Here is a 20,432-nt window from a genome sequence, read left to right as displayed (position 1 = left end):
TTATTGTTAAGTACCTGTATCCCATTGTTCTATTGTTTCTGTCTGCGTTAAGATCAACCTATTATGGGATGTATATGTGTATGTGGATTGGCTGCTAAGGGGGGGGGGGGGGGTTGTCCCAGAGTGTATATCTCTTTGTGCCTGTGTTTGAATAAACAGTTTTATTCTGGTTTAATCCAAAACTTGTACTGTCTGGTTCTTGGGGTAACTATAGCCGGATTCACGGATCTCGTGTTCCAGAGCTTAGGAAGCAGCTTCTTGGCGGAGATACCCAGTCGGGGTGTCCGGAGACCGTCACAAAGGCCCTCATCCCTGCCGATGCCTCCTGAGAGGAAACGCCTTGGAATAGAGCTAGCAAAATGACATCAACCTTTTCTGCTCACTAAGGAGTGACTGACTGCAGCAGTTTTTTGATTTCACATATTTGCAGCTGAGCTCACCTGTTTGTATTGTTTTGTTGACAAATGTTAGCTTTGGCAATGCATTATGAGACGATGAGCCAGGACTAAAGACTAACATCTAAATTGCGTAGGATATTTTTAGAGTAGTACATGTCTTTTTATTAAAGGAATATTATTTTCTGGATGTCATCCTGGGTGCCGACCATCCCTTTTCTTATTCTAATGCATTAGGAGATGTTCCCAATTCACACCAAACGACCCATGATTTGGCCAAATATTTCAGCTCATCTCTAGTCCATGTGTGACGGGAGTCACTTTGGTTGGGGGAGCCTGTGGAACCCAACTTACCTTAGAGAGGTTGGGAAATCCCTCTCTCAGGTCCCTAGGCTTCTCTTATGTGTAAGTCACCCTGTGTCTATTAGGGGCACAGGGTGGCCAAGGAAATGGTGGACTTAATGGACACAGAATATGGTTTGGATTACTCAAATGGGGCAGTAATAATTATTAACAATATAGCTCAAGACTATGAAGATTTAATCCCACTTTACACTGTGAGACCTATAGACTGCTGTAGACCGTTGCCATGGAGTCTGTAACTGATGGACAGATTGATACTGGGGTCTCTTGCTATTGTCTGTATAATAAGGTGTTCTGTTTTTATACTCCTAAATAATGTGTAATTTAGTATTTTGTTTTAGCTTTGTTGCCAGGCAGTCTTGTCGTCCCAGCTGGTTTAAGTGCGCTGAGTTAATTAGCATGTGAATGATAACCTTGTCTAGATGGGATTAGCCATGAGTCAGCTGTACCTCATTATCTAACCATTGTGTGATGTTTTGGGTAAATATTCGGGTCATTGTTCATGTAGTGACTGAAATACTTCTCAAGTGTATAAAAGTCTGTTTCTTGTTCAATAAAGAGTTAGATGTTTTCAGACACATACAAGCTAGGTTCAGGCTAGTTTTGTATGTAGGGTGGCTGGAATCTCTATCTACGTTCAAGACTGTAGGAAGCCGTATACTGATGGAAAACCACAAACACAGTATGGGTCGGCGGTTCCGTTATACTGTGTTATCCTTGAGAAAGCAAAGGATGGGAAAAGGGGCGGAGAATGAACCCTTAAACGCATCAGCATACCTTTTCATTAAAAAGCTTTTAGAACGCAGTTTACAACCAATAGGAACGCAGGCTTGAGCCTTCAGAGAGCTTTTAAATAGAAAAGCTTTATTTCTTACCAGCTTGTGTTATATGTGGAGCTTCTCTTTATTTGTTCTGTCAGGCTCTGTTTGAAAAGTTACAAATCTGTTTTGGGGTGGATTAAACTTTATACACCATTTCTCTAGAAACTGAATTTGCAAAACATTTACCTAAGACTTGACTTTTGGAACACATGTCAGGTTTCATATGAGAATATCTCCCACACATAATATGTTGCAATCCATATTGATTATAAAAGGCAGCTGCAGTATCTGTCAGGATCACAAATCCCGGGATATCGCCCGGATCACTCACTATGGGGCTCCTCTGGATTCCAGCACTTCTTGCAGCAGCAAACGTCTTACTACTATATGCTGAAGGCAGTGAGTATGCTTTGTTTCTCATAATGGTAGATAAATTCTAGAACTAGATAGAGAGACATACAAAAGATACACTATATTGTCAAAAGTATTGTGACGCCTGCCTTTACACACACATGAATTTTAAAGGCATCCCAGTCTTAGTCTGTAGGGTTCAATATTGAGTTGGCCCACCCTTTGCAGCTATAACAGCTTCAACTCTTCTGGTAAGGCCGTCCACAAGTTTTAGGAGTGTGTCTATGGTAATGTTTCACCATTCTTCCAAAAGGATGGCTCTAATTCAACCCAAAGGTGTTCTATCAGGTTGAGGTCAGGACTCCGTGCAGGCCAGTCAAGTTCCTCCACCCCAAACTCACTTATCCGTGTCTTTATTGACCTTGCTTTATGCACTGGTGCGCAGTCATGTTGGAACAGGAAGGGGCCATCCCCAAACTCTTCCCACAAAGTTGGGAGCATGAAATTGTCCAAAAATGTCTTGGTATGCTGACGCCTTAATAGTTCCTTTCACTAAAACTAAGGGGCCAAGTCCAACCCCCTGATTCACCCCAAAGGTGTTCTATCTGGTTGAGGTCAGGACTCTGTGCAGGCCAGTCAAGTTCCTCCACCCCAAACTCGCTGATCCATGTCTTTATGGACCTTGCCTTGTGCACTGGTCCAAATCGTTTGGTGGAGGGGGGGGGGTTATGGTGTGGGGTTGTTTTTTTAGGGGTTGGGCTCCGCCCCTTAGTTCCAAGGAAGGGAACTCTTGAGGCATCAACATGCCAAGACATTTTGGACAACTTCATGCTCCCAACCTTGTAAGACCAGTTTGGGGATGGCCCCTTCCTATTCCAACATGCCTGCGCACCGGTGCACAATGCAAGGTCCAATAAGACTTTGATGAGTTTTGGGTGGAGGAACTTGACTGGCCTCCACAGAGTCCTGATCTCAACCCCATAGAACACCATGAGGATAAATTAGAGCAAAGACTGCGAGCCAGACCTTATCGACCAACTACAGTGCCTGACCTTATAAATGCGCTTCTGAAAGAATGGTTAAACATTCCCATAGACACTCCTAAACCTTGTAGACGGCCTTCCCAGAAGAGTTGAAGCTGTTATAGCTGCAAAGGGCGGAGCCAACTCAATATTGAACCCTATGGACTAAGACTGGGATGCCATTAAAGTTCATGTGTGTGTAAAGGCAGGCGTCCCAATACTTTTGACAATAAAGTGTAGATAGATAGATAGATAGATAGATAGATAGATAGATAGATAGATAGATAGATAGATAGATAGATAGATAGATAGATAGATAGATAGATAGATAGATAGATAGATAGATAGATAGATAGATAGAATAGATCCAAGGTTTCAAAGTCTATCACAGTAAAACTTAAAATGTATTTTCATTTTTTTTAGGTCCATGGCATAATTTCAGGTAATGGAATCTCTGTATATTTATCTGGAACATTTACATTCAGTTGTGTACATTGTATATAGAGAATAATATCTGCACATATAGAAGTTGTTCTGTAAAGTCTTTCTGACCCACAGCGCTTCTAATAGATAAAAGTCACATGGACCTTTATATGGAAAAAATGTTATCTTGGGAATTGCAAGTCATCTTGTGAGTTGGGTATAATTAGTGTAAAGCAAATTGAAGAGGTATGGAAGGTGTCAGGTGAGTACAGAGGTATTGGAGGTGTCAGGTGAGTACAGAGGTATTGGAGGTGTCAGGTGAGTACAGAGGTATGGGAGGTGTCAGGTGAATACAGAGGTATGGGAGGTGTCAGGTGAGTATAGAGATATGGGAGGTGTCAGGTGGGTACAGAGATATGGGAGGTGTCAGGTGAGTACAGAGGTATTGGAGGTGTCAGGTGAGTATAGAGGTATGGAAGGTGTCAGGTGAGTACAGAGGTATGGGAGGTGTCAGGTGAGTACAGCGGTATTGGAGGTGTCAGGTGAGTACAGAGGTATGGAAGGTGTCAGGTAGGTACAGAGGTATGGGAGGTGTCAGGTGAGTATAGAGGTATGGGAGGTGTCAGGTGAGTACAGAGGTATGGGAGGTGTCCGGTGAGTACAGAGATAAGGGAGGCGTCAGGTGAGTACAGAGATATGGGAGGTGTCAGGTGAGTACAGAGGTATGGGAGGTGTCAGGTGAGTACAGAGGTATTGGAGGTGTCAGGTGAGTACAGAGGTATGGAAGGTGTCAGGTAGGTACAGAGGTATGGGAGGTGTCAGGTGAGTATAGAGGTATGGGAGGTGTCAGGTGAGTACAGAGGTATGGGAGGTGTCAGGTGAGTACAGAGGTATGGGAGGTGTCAGGTGAGTACAGAGATAAGGGAGGTGTCAGGTGAGTACAGAGATATGGGAGGTGTCAGGTGAGTACAGAGATATGGGAGGTGTCAGGTGAGTACAAAGGTATGGGAGGTGTCAGGTGAGTACAGAGGTATTGGAGGTGTCAGGTGAGTACAGAGGTATGGAAGGTGTCAGGTAGGTACAGAGGTATGGGAGGTGTCAGGTGAGTATAGAGGTATGGGAGGTGTCAGGTGAGTACAGAGGTATGGGAGGTGTCAGGTGAGTACAGAGGTATGGGAGGTGTCAGGTGAGTACAGAGATAAGGGAGGTGTCAGGTGAGTACAGAGATATGGGAGGTGTCAGGTGAGTACAGAGGTATGGAAGGTGTCAGGTGAGTACAGAGGGATGGGAGGTGTCAGTTGAGTACAGAGGTATGGAAGGTGTCAGGTGAGTACAGAGGTATGGGAGGTGTCAGGTGAGTACAGAGGTACGGGAGGTGTCAGGTGAGTACAGAGGTATTGGAGGTGCCAGTTGAGTACAGAGGAATGAAAGGTGTCAGGTGAGTGAGATTTGAGAGATGTAGGTGAGGTTTGAGGTATGGGAGGTGTCAGGTAAGTACAGAGATATGGGAGGTGTCAGGTGAGTATAGAGGTATGGGGGGCTTTCTGGTGAGGAGTGAGATATGGGAGATGTAGGTGAGGTTTAAGGTATGGGAGGCGTCTGGTGAGTACAGAGATATGGGAGATGTAGGTGAGGAGTGAGATATGGGAGATGTAGGTGAGGTTTGAGGTACGGGAGTTGTCAGTTGAGTACAGAAGTATGGGAGGTGTCAGGTGAGTACAGAGGTATGGGGGCTGTCAGGTGAGAAGTGAGATATGGGAGATGTAGGTGAGGTGAGAGATATGGAAGATGTAGGTGAGGTTTGAGGTACGGGAGGTGTCAGGTGAGTACAGAAGTATGGGAGGTGTCAGGTGAGTACAGAGGTATGGGCGCTGTCAGGTGAGGAGTGAAGTATGAGAGATGTAGGTGAGTACATAGGTATGGGAGATGTAGGTGAGGTTTGAGGTATGGGAGATGTAGGGGAGGTTTGAGGTATGGGAGGTGTCAGGTGAGTACAGAGGTATGGGGGCTGTCAGGTGAGAAGTGAGATATGGGAGATGTAGGTGAGGAGTGAGATATGGGAGATGTAGGTGAGGTTTGAGGTACGGGAGGTGTCAGGTGAGTACAGAAGTATGGGAGGTGTCAGGTGAGTACAGAGTTATGGGGGCTGTCACGTGAGAAGTGAGATATGGGAGATATAGGTGAGGAGGGAGATATGGAAGATGTAGGTGAGGTTTGAGGTACAGGAGGTGTCAGGTGAGTACAGAGGTATGGGCGCTGTCAGGTGAGGAGTGAAGTATGAGAGATGTAGGTGAGTACAGAGGTATGGGAGATGTAGGTGAGGTTTGAGGTATGGGAGATTTAGGCGAGGTTTGAGGTATGGGAGGTGTCTGGTGAGTACAGAGTCAGGACTGTTTCTGGTATGTAGACGGACATACAGTAGTTGATAATCAAGCACTAACAGATTACAAATCTTTTTGTTAATCATCTACATGATAGCAAAGTTGAGATGAAGTTTGAATCCATATCATCCCTTCCCTGATATCTCGTTATGCAGACAATGCAGACTTCGGACTCGGATGAATAGAAAAGTATAGAATAGAAAATAAAATAATAGAATAGAAAATAATAGAATAGTATATCAAGAATATAACATTATAACCGTTTTCTGAAATTTAAATTTTGAATAGAATAGAAAATAATAGAAAATAAAATAATAAAATAGAAAAAAAACAATAATATAGAATGAAATAGAAATAATATAATCATTTTCCAAAATTAGAATTTTGAATAGAATAAATTTGATTTCGAATAGAATTCAAATGCAATTTACCGTAAATGGAATTTGAAAACTTTGGAATGATTTGAATTTTGAAAACGAACTAAGTTTAAAAACAAATTTAACACATTAAATACATTTATGTAAATAATGAATCAAATAGAAACTATGTTTTTTTCGTTCTGCACATGTCTACTATTTTATACATTAACAGTACCACCCTGTGATGATGTAATCTTTTTCCATTTAATGTAGAACTAAATGCAAAGCTTTTTTTTATTATTATTTTGGTTAGAGGGTTACAACCCCTGCCAGGTTTTTTTGCCATTTGTGTCCCATTGGGGAGATTTCCCTTCACTTCCTGTCCCATAATTATAACAGAAAGTGAGGGGAGATCCCTCAAAAGGGAGGCAATATTTGGTGGTCCCCGTTAGATTTCTCCTCTATTCCTTTTCTGTTGACAACCCAAAATGTGGGGATTTTCTCCGCTTTTGTTTTTGGTAATGGTGGTCACCAGGAGGGCAAATGCCCTAAATAGGCACACAGAGGGCAGTTAAAACCTGGCAGGGGTTCCAATCCCTCTCCACCCTATCCAAAACGTAAAAGAAAATGAGCCTTTCCTTATACTTAAAGTTCACAGGGAAATTCACACTCTGTTTGCCCTGGTGACCGTCGTCACCGAAAGCAAAAAAATTTAAGAAAATCTCAAATTTTAGAGTCGTCACCAGACAACCAGAGATTTCCTCACTTTGGAGGGTTAGGGTTAGGGGTTAGGGTTAGAGGGTTAGGGTTGGGGCTAGGGTTGGGATTAGGGTTAGGGGGTTAGAGGGTTAGGGTTAGAGGATTAGGGTTAGGGTTATAGGGTTAGAGGGTTAGGGTTACAGGGTTAGGGTTATAGGGTTAGGGTTAGAGGGTTAGGGTGTTAGGGTTAGAGGGTTAGGGGGTTAGGGTTATAGGGTTAGGGTTAGAGGGTTAGGGTGTTAGGGTTAGAGGGTTAGGGGGTTAGAGTTATAGGGTTAGGGGATTAGGGGTTAGGGTTATAGGGTTAGGGTTAGAGGGTTAGGGGGTTAGGGTTAGAGGGTTAGGGTTAGACAGAGGAGACACAGGTGAGGGTTTTGACTCAGGAAATGGGTCATGGATCCACCCCAAAGGGCAAAGGTCAGGATGAGTGGCCACAGAGGTCAAAGGTCACAGCTCCACCTACTGTTGGACACAGCTGGTGGCACTTGCAGGCGCTTCGCGTCACTTCCTGTTTTGGTTATGGGACAGGGAGTGAAGGTAAATCTCCCCCAATGGAACACAGATGGCAAAAATAAACTTGACATGGGGTCATAACCCTCCATTACTCTGTCCAAAAATGGACAAAATGTTCAGCCTTTCGTTGTTCCTTCAGATCAGGTTAATCCATTTTTTCTTTGCTGTCCAGATTTTGGGAAGATTTTGATCACAGGGACTTCTCTGATTTTACACCGACCATAAGAAGTGAGTAGTTTCTTGTATCCCTGCCATCAGGAGCTGACTGGCAACTTTTCGGCCCAGGGGGCAAGTACAAATCCGAGGCCCATGGTGCAGTGACTCGGTCCTCCTCCCTCTCTGCCTCTTCCCGGCCTCCTCCTGACCCCCATTCCAGGCTGAAGCTCCGCTCTAGGTACTCTCTACTCACCGGCCGAAGCGGAGTTCCCCACCTGGTCAGAAGGGGGCAGTTGGGGGGAACTAGGACAGCTCAGTCTGGGCTGCCCGGGGGGAGAAGAGTCTCCAGTGGGGCATGGAACCGGCCTCTGCTCAGACACAGTTTACACCATCCATGCTGGGTGAGAGGTCCTTGTCTTCATCCCGCACTCAGTAGGTCAGCAGTGGGGACTTTTTGCTTCTCTTCACCAGGAATCCTTTAGGCATGTCTGTGGCAGAAGCAGTGCAGCCTTTTTACGGAGCATTAAAATGGCAATTGCCCCCTGGCCCAGTCCTGCCCTGCCTGCCATGTTTATGTAGATCCAACCAGCCATGATCGGCCTACATAAGAAGGAAAATGTAATCTCTTGCAGCCTGCAGGAATTACAGAAAATACCTGGTGATCTTTACAGAAATTCCGTGTCCTTGACCCTTCCTGTAGAAGGAACTGAAAGCAAAAGCTACTAATCCCACCTCTCCACATGTAATAGAGATAACCTTGCTTTAACTTCGGATTTATCTTTCATTTTTATATTTTGCAGCACCTCAGGATTGGTTGGATCTGCGTCCTAAAATTGGAGGTCAGCCTATGAATTTTTATATTGTTGTTTTATTCCATCTGACATACACTCACCCGTCACTTTATTAGGTACACCTTCAGGGCCGCTGATGGGGGGGGCCACCAGCCCTCTTGTACACAGGGAGGGGGATTAGTGATGGACAAAAAATACAGAAATCTTCCTCCAGCACCTGAATCTGATCTGTTCCTCTCCCTGCTATCAGCTTTTATCTGCTGAGAAAGAGACAGTCGTCTCTCACTAATCCCCCTCCCTGTGTGGGCCCCCTCCCAGCACTTATCTCTGCTCAGGAGTTTATTTGTAAATTGTAACTTTGTTTCTCTCTCTCTGTCTCTCTGATCACTGAGCTCCAACTGCCCAGCCTGGATATTTTTCTCATCTCATCTTCATTTTTATTTAACATAGTTTTTTTCTAGATTTAGCAGGAATTATGCGAGTTATGTTATATTTGTGTCTGATAATAGTGATTTTGTTGTAATTTTAGCTAAATATATCTTTAATATTTTCTTGGGGGGGGCCCTGCCAGGTAGTCTGTACGGGGGCCCGGCGATTTCTAACAGCAGCCCTGTACACCTTGCTAGTTTCAGGTTGAACCCACTTTTGCCTTCAGAACTGCCTCCATTCTTGGTGGCATAGATACAAACAAGGTGTTGGAAACGTTCCTCAGAGATTTTGCTCCATAGTGACATGATGGCATCACGCAGTTGCTGCAGGTTTGTCGGCTGCACATCCATGATGCCAATCTGCCATTCCACCACAAGGTGCTCTATTGCAGTGGTTCTCAAATCCGGTCCTCGGGACCCACTAACAGGCCAGATTTTAAGTATTACCTTGGGGATGCAGACTAGAATACTGCAATCACTGAGAAGCAAATGATATCACCTGTGATGTAATTTAGTTATCTTGCAAACCTGGCCTGTTGGTGGGTCCCGAGGACCGGATTTGAGAACCACTGCTCTATTGGATGAGATGTGGTGAGTGTGGAGGCCATTGGAGGACAGTGACCTCATTGAAGCAGTAGGGGGGGGAAAAGCCGCTCAGGTGTGTGTTCCAAAACCTGGTGCAGGTCAGATCCGTAATCCAGGAACTGTAGAAATCCAAAATTTGAGACCGCACTCAAGGAATGTGTTGAAATCAAAAGATATCCTTTATTCTTCATAAATGAAATGGACAGACAGTGTGCAGACAGACGTGCCAGGTTGACGCGTTTCATGACACTGTAGGTCGCTTACTCAAGCAACCTATAGCGTCGTGAAACGCGTCAACCTGGCACGTCTGTCTGCACACTGTCTGTCCATTTCATTTATGAAGAATAAAGGATATCTTATGATTTCAACACATTCCTTGAGTGCGGTCTCAAATTTTGGATTTCGACAGTGACCTCATTGTCATGGTGAAGAAACCAGTGGTGAGATGATTGGAGCTTTGTGACATGGTGCATTATCCTGCTGGAAGGAGCCATCAGAAGATGGGGACACTGTGGTCATAAAGGGATGGACATGGTCAGCAACAATACTCAGGTAGGCCTTAGCATTTAAACCATGCTTAGTTGGTACTAAGGGGCCCAAAGTGTGCCAAGAAAATATCCCCACACCATTACACCACCACCACCGGCCTGAACCGTTACACCCCCCCCCCCCACACACACACACAATTACACCACCAGCCTGAACCGTTGATACAAGGCAGGATGGATCCATGCGCCAAATTCTGACCCTACCATCTGACTGTCACAGCTGAAATCCAGACTCATCAGACCAGGCAACATTTTTCCAATCTTCTATTGTCCAATGTTGGTGATCCTGTGCCAATTGTAGTCTCAGTTTCCTGTTCTTAGCTGACAGGAGTGGCACCCGGTGAGGTCTTCTGGTGCTGTAGCGCATCTGCTTCAAGGTTCAATGTGCTGTGCATTCAGAGATGGTATTCTGCATACCCTGGATGTAACAAGTGGTTATTTGAGTAACTGTTGCCTTTCTATTATCTGGAACCAGTCTGCCCATTCTCCTCTGACCTCTAACATCAACAAGGCATTTTCCTCCACACAACTGCCGCTCACTGGATATTTTCTCATTTTCCCACCATTCTCTGTATTCCAGAGAGATGTAATTAAAGGAGTAGTGGTGCGCTTCAAGGGTTAGCTCTTGTGGATCTCTATTTGGGTTGGTGGTAGTGGTGTGTGTAAATCTTGATTTGAAAGTGCTCGGGCGTGATAGATTTAACATTTATATTCCAAAAAAAAATTTTAGATAATGAAAGTGCAGGTGTGTCAATCAGATCAATGCGTGTGTCAATAAATACATAAATCAATAAATATCAAGGTTTTTCTTCTTTACAAATAAATAAATATATGAATACGGTGTATGTTTTCGATGTGTGTATCAATAAATGAATAGATAAATAAATAAATAAATATCAGAGTGCTTCTTCTTTGCCAGTGAACATCAATAAATAAAATATATAAATCCAGTGTTAGTCTTCAATCTGATTCATAAACAGTAAAAGATATATATGTGCTCAAAATAAAGTGCTACATGCAATTTCTATTAAAACGGTGCTGGACGAAATATATGTAAACAGTTCAATTGCAATCCTTCAAATACCAATATCAACTGAGATAGTCCAAAAAAAAAGAAAAAATATTTTAAAATATATATATAGAGAAAATCCAAAAAAAGCTTGTGTGAATACGTTCCTCGCTTATATCCGTGCTTCACTCATGCAATTAAGTGACTGTGATCTCCTTCACCTTGTGTGTCACCTCTATGTGCTCTAGCCTCTCACCTTATAGGCAAGATCAATATGCCTTTGGTATCTATCCAAGCTCAACGATAGACTCAGTTTCTCTCAATCCGGATCCTTACTCTCTTAATGGAGCTGATTTCTTGGATTCCTATAAATGTTTGTCTCGATCGTTTTTCTAGTACTATCCTCCTTGTCCGGTCTTTAGTGTGCCTCAGAGACAAAGACTATTCATGGTGCAGTATATCCAACTCATTTATTAAAATATAAAGATTTGCACTTACAATTTGGGCATGATAATTCAGCATGTAAACAAAAAACCAGCCTCCGCTGTGGAGATCGGGCTCCGTTGTAACGTCACTTCCGGGTATAGGGCTCCTCCTACGCGTTACGTCACGAGGTCACGTGACTTCCTCAGGGATATAACCGAGGAACGTATTCACACAAGCTTTTTTTGGATTTTCTCTATATATATATTTTAAAATATGTTTTCTTTTTTTTTGGACTATCTCAGTTGATATTGGTATTTGAAGGATTGCAATTGAACTGTTTACATATATTTCGTCCAGCACCGTTTTAATAGAAATTGCATGTAGCACTTTATTTTGAGCACATATATATCTTTTACTGTTTATGAATCAGATTGAAGACTAACACTGGATTTATATATTTTATTTATTGATGTTCACTGGCAAAGAAGAAGCACTCTGATATTTATTTATTTATTTATCTATTCATTTATTGATACACACATCGAAAACATACACCGTATTCATATATTTATTTATTTGTAAAGAAGAAAAACCTTGATATTTATTGATTTATGTATTTATTGACACACGCATTGATCTGATTGACACACCTGCACTTTCATTATCTAAAATTTTTTTTTGGAATATAAATGTTAAATCTATCACGCCCGAGCACTTTCAAATCAAGATTTACACACACCACTACCACCAACCCAAATAGAGATCCACAAGAGCTAACCCTTGAAGCGCACCACTACTCCTTTAATTATATCGTTTACTGCTTTAGTATCAGTCCCAGTGGCGCTGCAGCAGGGATTCTCTTGCCACCTCAGATAGCGCAGGGATCACACACACCCCCTAATCCAGAGAGATGGTTGTGTGTAAAATTCCCAGAAATACTCAGACCAGCCGTCTGCCACCAACAACCATGCCACGTTCACAGTCACTTCAAGCCCCTTTCTTCCCAATTCTGGTGCTCAGTTTGAACTTCAGCAAGTCACCTTCACTACATCTAGGTGTCTAAATGCATTGAGTTGCTGCCATGTGATTGGCTGATTAGCAATTTGTGTTACCAAACAATTGAACAGGTGAACCTAATAAAGTGGCGGGTGAGTTTAAGTCTAAGAGTCGGTTCACACTATAACGATGACAGACATTGCATGTGATTCGGAGCTCACTGCTCTACAAATCACATGCCATGTCTGTGTGATGCAAATTCAGCCATACAGATTGTTTTGCTGAATTTGCATCGCATTTGGACCAAACTCGCACAGGACCCTTTTTTGGGTCCGCACCAGAATCGGATCGCCTGGGTGTTCGGTCCAAACTGACAGTTCACACTGCGATATGCGAACTGATCTGGGGTGTCGTTCACTTTGTATTGACACCCCCAGTGATTTGCATATGGCGGTGTGAACTGCCTGCGAGTTGAGTGCGTTGCGGGAACCCCACAGTGGATTTTCAGGATTCCCGCATCGCATGTGTGTGAACCATCACTGATAGTTTTTGGTCAATTTCCAGACCCGGCCTTTTCTGGCACTTCTCATATAAATGTAACAGTCTGTATTTTTTCCTAGAAAAGCACTTAGAACCCCTCAAACATAGAAATGCTTTATAAACCAATGGAATCTATAAGGTTGATGACAACCACACCCCTGAAGAAGGAGCTGTGAAAGCCCCAAAATGCGTCAGGTGGAGGACGTCAATCCTTTTTCTTCTATTATTATTGGTGTAATATGTTTATACATTCCATGTGGCTTACTGGCCGCTCAATTGCTACTACAAGCAGCGGTAGGGGATGTCCCCCCTCCCGCTACCTTCTCCTGTTGCACGGGCGTGTGCACTTTTAAAGTGGCTGTGGCGGGACAAATTTAGATGTGGGGGGGGTGGGTGCCTATTTTTAATTGTGCTTAGGGCAGCATCTGTGTAATTTTTAATCCGTTTTCAGCCACTCCATGCTCATATATTTAATTTGTGGTGGTGGGAATACAAAAACCTCAGTGAATAGAATGGCTGATGGGTTCTGGAAAGCAGGATGTGGTCAGGGTCAGGTATAAAACGTTATGGAGCAAGATCTCCGGAAAATGAATACAGACAGATGGATAGCGCCTCATTTCACATGTTTTACTGTAGGCAGGGTTACATTTTTGTTGTTCCTGGAGTTCTTATTTAAATGTTTTAAGAGTTGGAGTTTGAAATCCTAACTTAAAAAAAAAAAAAAAAAAAAAAAGATTTTATGTTATATTAAAAAGCGTCATTATTTGTTGTAGGCCCTCCTACTCAAGTGGAAACAAGCCCTGATATTGGAAGTGAGTATTACAACATTCTTCTATTATTCTACCATATATTTAATTTAGTGCCAAATATAAAACCATTTATCCAACTGTCCATCCAGAGCCTCTGGTTTATAGATCAGATACATCCTAAATATAGAACCATTCATCCAACTGTCAATCCAGAGCTGAGGGCTCTTATAGACAAGATATATCCTAAATATAAAACCATGTATCCAACTGTCCATCCAGAGCCTCTGGTTTATAGACTAGATACATCCTAAATATAGAACCATTTATCTAACTGTCCATCCAGAACCTCTGGTTTATAGACTAGTTACATCCTAAATATAGAACCATTCATCCAACTGTCTATCCAGCGCTAAGGGCTCTTATAGACAAGATACATACTAAATATAGAACCATTTATCCAACTGTCCATCCAGAGCCTCTGTTTTATAGACTGGATACATCCTAAATATAGAACCATTTATCCAACTGTCCATCCAGAGCCTGTGGTTTATAGATCAGATACATCCTAAATATAGAACCATTCATCCAACTGACCATCCAGAGCCTCTGGTTTATAGATCAGATACATCCTAAATATAGAGCCATTTATCCAACTGTCCATCAAGAACCTCTGGTTTATAGATCAGATACACCCTAAATATAGAACCATTTATCCAACTGTCCATCCAGAGCCTCTGGTTTATAGATCAGATACATCCTAAATATAGAACCATTCATCCAACTGTCAATCCAGAGCTGAGGGCTCTTATAGACAAGATATATCCTAAATATAAAACCATGTATCCAACTGTCCATCCAGAGCCTCTGGTTTATAGACTAGTTACATCCTAAATATAGAACCATTCATCCAACTGTCTATCCAGAGCTAAGGGCTCTTATAGACAAGATACATACTAAATATAGAACCATTTATCCAACTGTCCATCCAGTGCCTCTGTTTTATAGACTGGATACATCCTAAATATAGAACCATTTATCCAACTGTCCATCCAGAGCCTCTGGTTTATAGATCAGATACATCCTAAATATAGAACCATTCATCCAACTTTCCATCCAGAGCTGAGGGCTATTATAGACAAGATATATCCTAAATATAGAACCATGTATCCAACTGTCCATTCAGAGCCTCTGGTTTATAGACTAGTTACATCCTAAATATAGAACCATGTACCCAACTGTCCATCCAGAACCTCTGGTTTATAGACTAGTTACATCCTAAATATAGAGCCATTCATCCAACTGTCCATCCAGAGCTAAGGGCTCTTATAGACAAGATACATCCTAAATATAGAACCATGTATCCAACTGTCCTCCCAGAGCCTCTGGTTTATAGACCAGATATGTCCTAAATATAATTTTACACATACTCAGCAGTTTGCATCCCTAAATGTATGATTTCTTTAGTTCATAACTATCCTGGAAGGAGCAGTAAATGGGAGTTAATTATCTAGTAGTATAAAATTCCTTGGGAAGCAGACAGTAGAGGCAAACATCCCATAATTCTTGTGTTGTGTGAATGGAGGGTGTCTCCAGCATCCCTTCAGATGTACTTGATCTTTGAATGTGGTTTAAGTTCTACCTTCAATTTTTTCTAGACCTTTGGGAGTCTGAAGTAGAAGCCATCAGAAAACTCTCCTCTCCAGGTAACTTTTATTGTCTTGGCGCGCCATATAAAAAATAAGACGTGGTCTTTACGATTTTCTTCACAGTCTGTAGTCCTCTTGCTTTCTCTTTTAAAAATCTCATTACAAATACATGTTTTTTCTGAAAATATGGCTTTCAATGAAGAGCTGGGGCAACAAGAGGGCAGGGCCGCCACTACCACTAGGCAAACTAGGCAGCTGCCTAGGGCACACTGCTAGCTAGGGTGCAGCCACATCTGCTGGCTTACCTACTCTCCACTGGGGAGGAGAGGGTGCCTGGAGCTTGTTAGTGCCCCTCATCCTCTACCCGGCTGTCTAGCACCATTCCTGTCTGTGGTGGCATGGCAGCAATCAGCAGAACCCTTATGGTGCAGGCAGCCAGGCATTCATCACCACACAACAGTGATAAGCGAGGGGCCAGCTAAGGGCAGATAGGCCTGAGAGCCTGGGACTCAGGAGAAGAGCTCCACTAGGGCACCGCCTCCTTGACCTCGCCACGCTGACCACGCACTTCCACTGGAACTGGAAGGATTAAAGCAGTTCAAGGAAACAGACTGGCATCATGGCATGGAAGGTACAATCCACCTTCATACACAGACCTGGCCAGCAGATATGCAGAGAGAGACTGGGACAATGGGACAGAAGGAGGGACTGTAGATAGGGACAGGACTAGGGGTCTCTCTCATCTCCACCCTCACTCCCCTCTCCCCTCCCTCTCTCAGTCCTTCCTCTTCCCTCCCTCTCTCAGACCCCTCTCTCTCAGTCCTCCTTCTCTCCTCCTTCTCTCAGCCCCCTCTCTCTCAGCCCTCTCCTCTTTAAGCCCCCCACTTTCAGTCCCCCCTCTCTCAGCCCTCTCTCTGGTCTCCCTCTCTAAGCCCCCTATGTCCTATCTCAAACTAACCCTCTCCCCTCCCTCTCTCAGCCCCCTCTCTCTAAGTCCCCCTCTCAGCCCTCCCTCTCCCCCCTCTCTCAGCCCTCCTCTCCCCCTCTCTCAGCCCCCCTCTCCCAGCACCCTTTTCTCTCAGCCCCCCTTAATCCCCCTCTCTCTCTGTCAGCCCTCCCCCTCTCAGCCCTCCCTCTCTCAGCCCCCATCAACCCCGCTCTCTCTCAGCCCTCCCTCTCTCAAACCTTCCTCTCTCAACCCCCCTCTCTCTCAATCCCCCCTCTCTCATCCCTCCCTCTCCCACTCTCAGCCCCCCCTCTCTAAGCCCCCACTCTCTCAGCCCTCCCTCTCTCAGTCCCCCTCTCTCCCAGCCCTCCCACTCCCCTCCCTCTCTCAGCCCCCTCTCTCTCAGTCCTCCCTCTGCCCTCCCCTCTCTAAGCCACCTCTTTTAGCCCCCCTCTCTCTCAGCCCCCCCTCTCAGCCCGCCCTCTCCCCTCCCTCTCTCTTAGCCCTCCCCTCTCTCAGCCCCCCTCTCTCTCAGCAACCCCTCGCAGCTCCCCCTCAACCCCCCTCTCTCTCAGCCCCCTTCGCTCAACTCCTCCTCTCTCTCAGCTCTCCCTCTCCCCTCCCTCTCTCAGCCCCCCTCTCTAAGCCCCCACTCTCTCAGCCCTCCTTCTCCCCTTCTTCTCTCAGCTCCCCTCTCTCTCAGCACTCCCTCTCCCTTCCCTATCTCAGCCCTCCCTTTTTCAGCACTCCCTCAACCTCTCCTCTCTCTCTCGGGGGGCGCAAGTAGCTGGTCTTGCCTAGGGCACAAAATAGTCTAGCGCCAGCTCTGCAAGAGAGTCTATCTGGCTTATTTTAAGGAGCACTTTAGAAAGGACTCAACCACACATGTGATTTTAAAGCAGCCAATAGTAAAGTTAGCAGTCTGATAATCAGATCCCTCACAGAAAAACTGATCCAGCAGAGTCAAATTCCAGACAGGTAAACAGAATGCTGACAATCTATAGCAGGGATAACAGGCTGATGATGAGGAGAAGAGGAGACAGGCCAAGTATAGCATCCAAATATTTTTTAGGAATAATCCAGGGCATGCACAGATATAAATCAGAATCAAGGGATTCAGCAGACAGGGCAGCTTGTTGATCAGACAAGATCAGGCACTGACTGAATGAATGCCCAGCAGTCTCATAAATGCTTTCTTGATTAGATCAGATGTGCACTGTAACTGAAATCTGAGCTGCAATAACAATGAGCAGAAGGGTGAAGTTTCAAAATTAGTTGTTTTGAATGCACCTCATTAGTAAGATATTACATCATAAAGATAACACATGAAACAAATTTTTTTAGCGTACAATGTGGCTCCCAAAGGAAAAACATCTCAGTCCAGCACTAAGGAGAGAGCAGCTTCCAGATATGCAACCGATGGCGAGCTCTCTTCTCAATGTGCTTCAACTAAAGTGGAATATGGGCCCTGGTGGAATCTAGATCTAGGATCCAACCACGTTATCTTCTCTGTGACCATTACAAACAGAAGAGATTGTTGTGCCGAGGACCTGAGCAGCGCTGAAATTCAAATAGGAAACCTCGCAGACTGGAGGGAGAATCCCAGGTACGTCGATAACATCATTATTTTGGCTATTAAAAAAGGCCGACCTCTGCAAGTATTGTGAAATCTATAGACCTCTTGGCGGTGAACATGGATCAGAACTTTTGTTTTTGACTCTGTCTGCAGCACACACCCTACATGGGAATAGAAAAACATTCATCATTGATTGTGAGGATTTCATAATATGTCTATCTTTGCTGGAGATAAGATTACATCATACATTGATCAATAATACATACATGAACCACGCTCAGACCGGAGGATTTGGCTGTTCAAAATACCAGGCCCTATTTTGCGATTCAGCACTGCGTGACTTTAACAGATAATTGCGCGGTCATGCGACGCTGTACCCAAACAAAATTGACGTCCTTTTTCTCACAAATAGAGCTTTCTTTTGGTGGTATTTGATCACCTGTGCGATTTTTACTTTTTGCGCTATAAACAAACAAAGAGCGTCAATTTTGAAAAAATTAACAATATTTTTAAAAAATTTTTATATGAAATTCTCAAAAAAAATGTAAAAATCAAAATGTTTTAACATTTTAGGCCAATTTGTTTTCTGTTACATATTTCTGGTAAAAAAAAATCGCAATAAGTGTATTTTGATTGGTTTGCGCAAAAGTTAATGCGTTTACTAACTACAGGAAAGATTTACTGTATGTCATTTTTATTAAAATTCCAAAAAATCCTGCGCTAAACTAGCAAGCAAAATTGTGAATGTGCAAAATTATGGTGGTGAAAGCAGCTGAAAACACTTGATCAATAGCAAATCAACAAAATATAAAACCAAAATAGTGTAGCGCTAACAGATATGGTATAACCATACAGTGTATATAATGAATAGAGTTAAATATACAAAGAAATGATAAAGATTGGTGTAATCAAATCAGTGAAATATAGTGTATCAGTGAATATAGATATAAACGAATAACCATAGATCAAAAAGTCCTTAGGTGATCCAATAACAAAGCACAAATCCCAGAAAGGTGATGTCAGAGCGGGAGGTTTGAATCCCAAGACAAGATAGGAATACATCCGTGATAGTACAATCAAAGTGGCAGCTTACCAGAAGCTGAGGCCTCCAACTTAATGGAACGGCCACACACGCTTAGATGTAGGACCCAGTGTAACGCATCTTACAGTAATCAGGAAATCAAGAATGCTCTGCTGCACCATGTAAGGCTTATGGACTCTTGTCTTTTCCGATTGTTTCAAAGTCTTTGACGGTGACCTCCAACGTCGAGGAGTAGTCCAGGGGTATTCCCTTCAGATCAAACTCCAGAAGCTCTTTCCATACTGGGTTGAGTTCATTGTCTATAGCTTTAGTTTTCTTTTTCTCCGCTCTGAAGAGGATGATATGTACGGACTTACTAACACGTGTCAAAGTTGCAAAGTTGGGCTTAGGCATTAGGATTTGTTTCAGTTTATTTTTTTGTGTCCTGTTAAGGAGATTTCTCATCACATTCTGTTTCAGAGACACAACAGGAATTGATGGAAATTATTTTTTTACGCGGTTGTAAAACAAATTGGTGCCCCCCCCCCCCCCCCCCGGAAGATTTAACCAAATCTCTTAAACCTCTAAAAGTTTGGATTTTGCCATCCCTTTCTGTATTGGTAATAGAAAATGGTAAACTGGACAGATTGAGTGTGACCCTACCCATTAGGGATAATAACATCAATATAAATCTGACCGAGGTTCTGATCTTTCCCTACTGTAAAAAAAAAAAAAGGTTTTGGCAATAGATACACTTTAGGTTCAACATTTCTTATAGATGTGGTGTTGTGTCATCGATCGGTCTTGGAGAAACCTACTCCTTTACCTGCCATGGAATGGAGGGACAGTTTGTCACCATTGCAATGCGGGGGAAGAACGTATCTCTGACCTTGTGTGAAGTTCAGGTGTTTGGAGAGCCCAGAAATCAGTCAGGTAAGAGAGAGATTTCTGATTGAATTTTTTCCTAATGATATTCTGTGAAATTGTAAACCATTCTTATGATGTCTTATTTTTTTTATGCAGACTGTAAGAATATTTAATAATAATATCTCGCGCTCGTACTTCATTATGTCAGAAATTTATACTGCTCTGAATATAACAGTGTCTATTTATGGTTAATAAGCAAAGATCTATGAGAAAGAAGAGTCTTCACCTATTCCACAAATCAATATGTCGTGAATTCTTTTTAATTGATTAATTTCTTTTTAAAAGCATATACCAATCTTAGTGAGTACAGTCTACAGTATGGAATATATAAAAATATTTATTCTCAAGACATGTAATCACAATATATGATCAAACAAGAAGTGACACAAAGAAACAACTCTACATAAAATACTAACTTCAAACAATCAATGCAATGTGATGTTTAGCTCAATAATGAAAGTGAAAGTAAAACAAAGTGAAAGTAAAACGAAAGCAAGATTACCATTTCTTCCCAGGTATAGCATAAGCCATAGGTAACTGTTCTATATAAACAGACCATAATTGTCTGTGAATCACACGGCCGAAAGTCATTCCACTGCAGATGGAGTGAGAATAAGCCATGCAAAAAGGAAGACTTAAAATTGCAAATAATGCACTAAATCTGATATTAATAAAAATCTATAAAAACAAAAATCAGCTTT

General features: G+C 43.0%; 1 protein-coding gene across 1 annotated transcript in view; it reads left to right on the top strand.

The window, feature by feature from the left end:
* Positions 1-1,911: 1,911 nt before the first annotated feature.
* Positions 1,912-20,432, top strand: part of LOC309561715 (uncharacterized protein) — a gene marked incomplete at its 5' end in the record, with an annotated part of 149,264 nt that continues 130,743 nt past the window's right edge. Inside the window, 5 exon segments of the mRNA XM_082265701.1 lie at positions 1,912-1,978; positions 13,640-13,678; positions 15,271-15,318; positions 17,552-17,813; positions 19,583-19,737. Of these exon segments, the coding sequence (XP_082121827.1) occupies positions 1,912-1,978; positions 13,640-13,678; positions 15,271-15,318; positions 17,552-17,813; positions 19,583-19,737 (571 nt within the window).

This window comes from Pelophylax lessonae, assembly GCF_965119305.1.
Source record: "Pelophylax lessonae genome assembly, chromosome: 8".
In the NCBI taxonomy this organism is placed as follows: domain Eukaryota; kingdom Metazoa; phylum Chordata; class Amphibia; order Anura; family Ranidae; genus Pelophylax; species Pelophylax lessonae.
The sequence above is the reverse complement of the archived record's forward strand: the minus strand, read 5'-3'. Positions and strand labels throughout refer to the sequence as shown.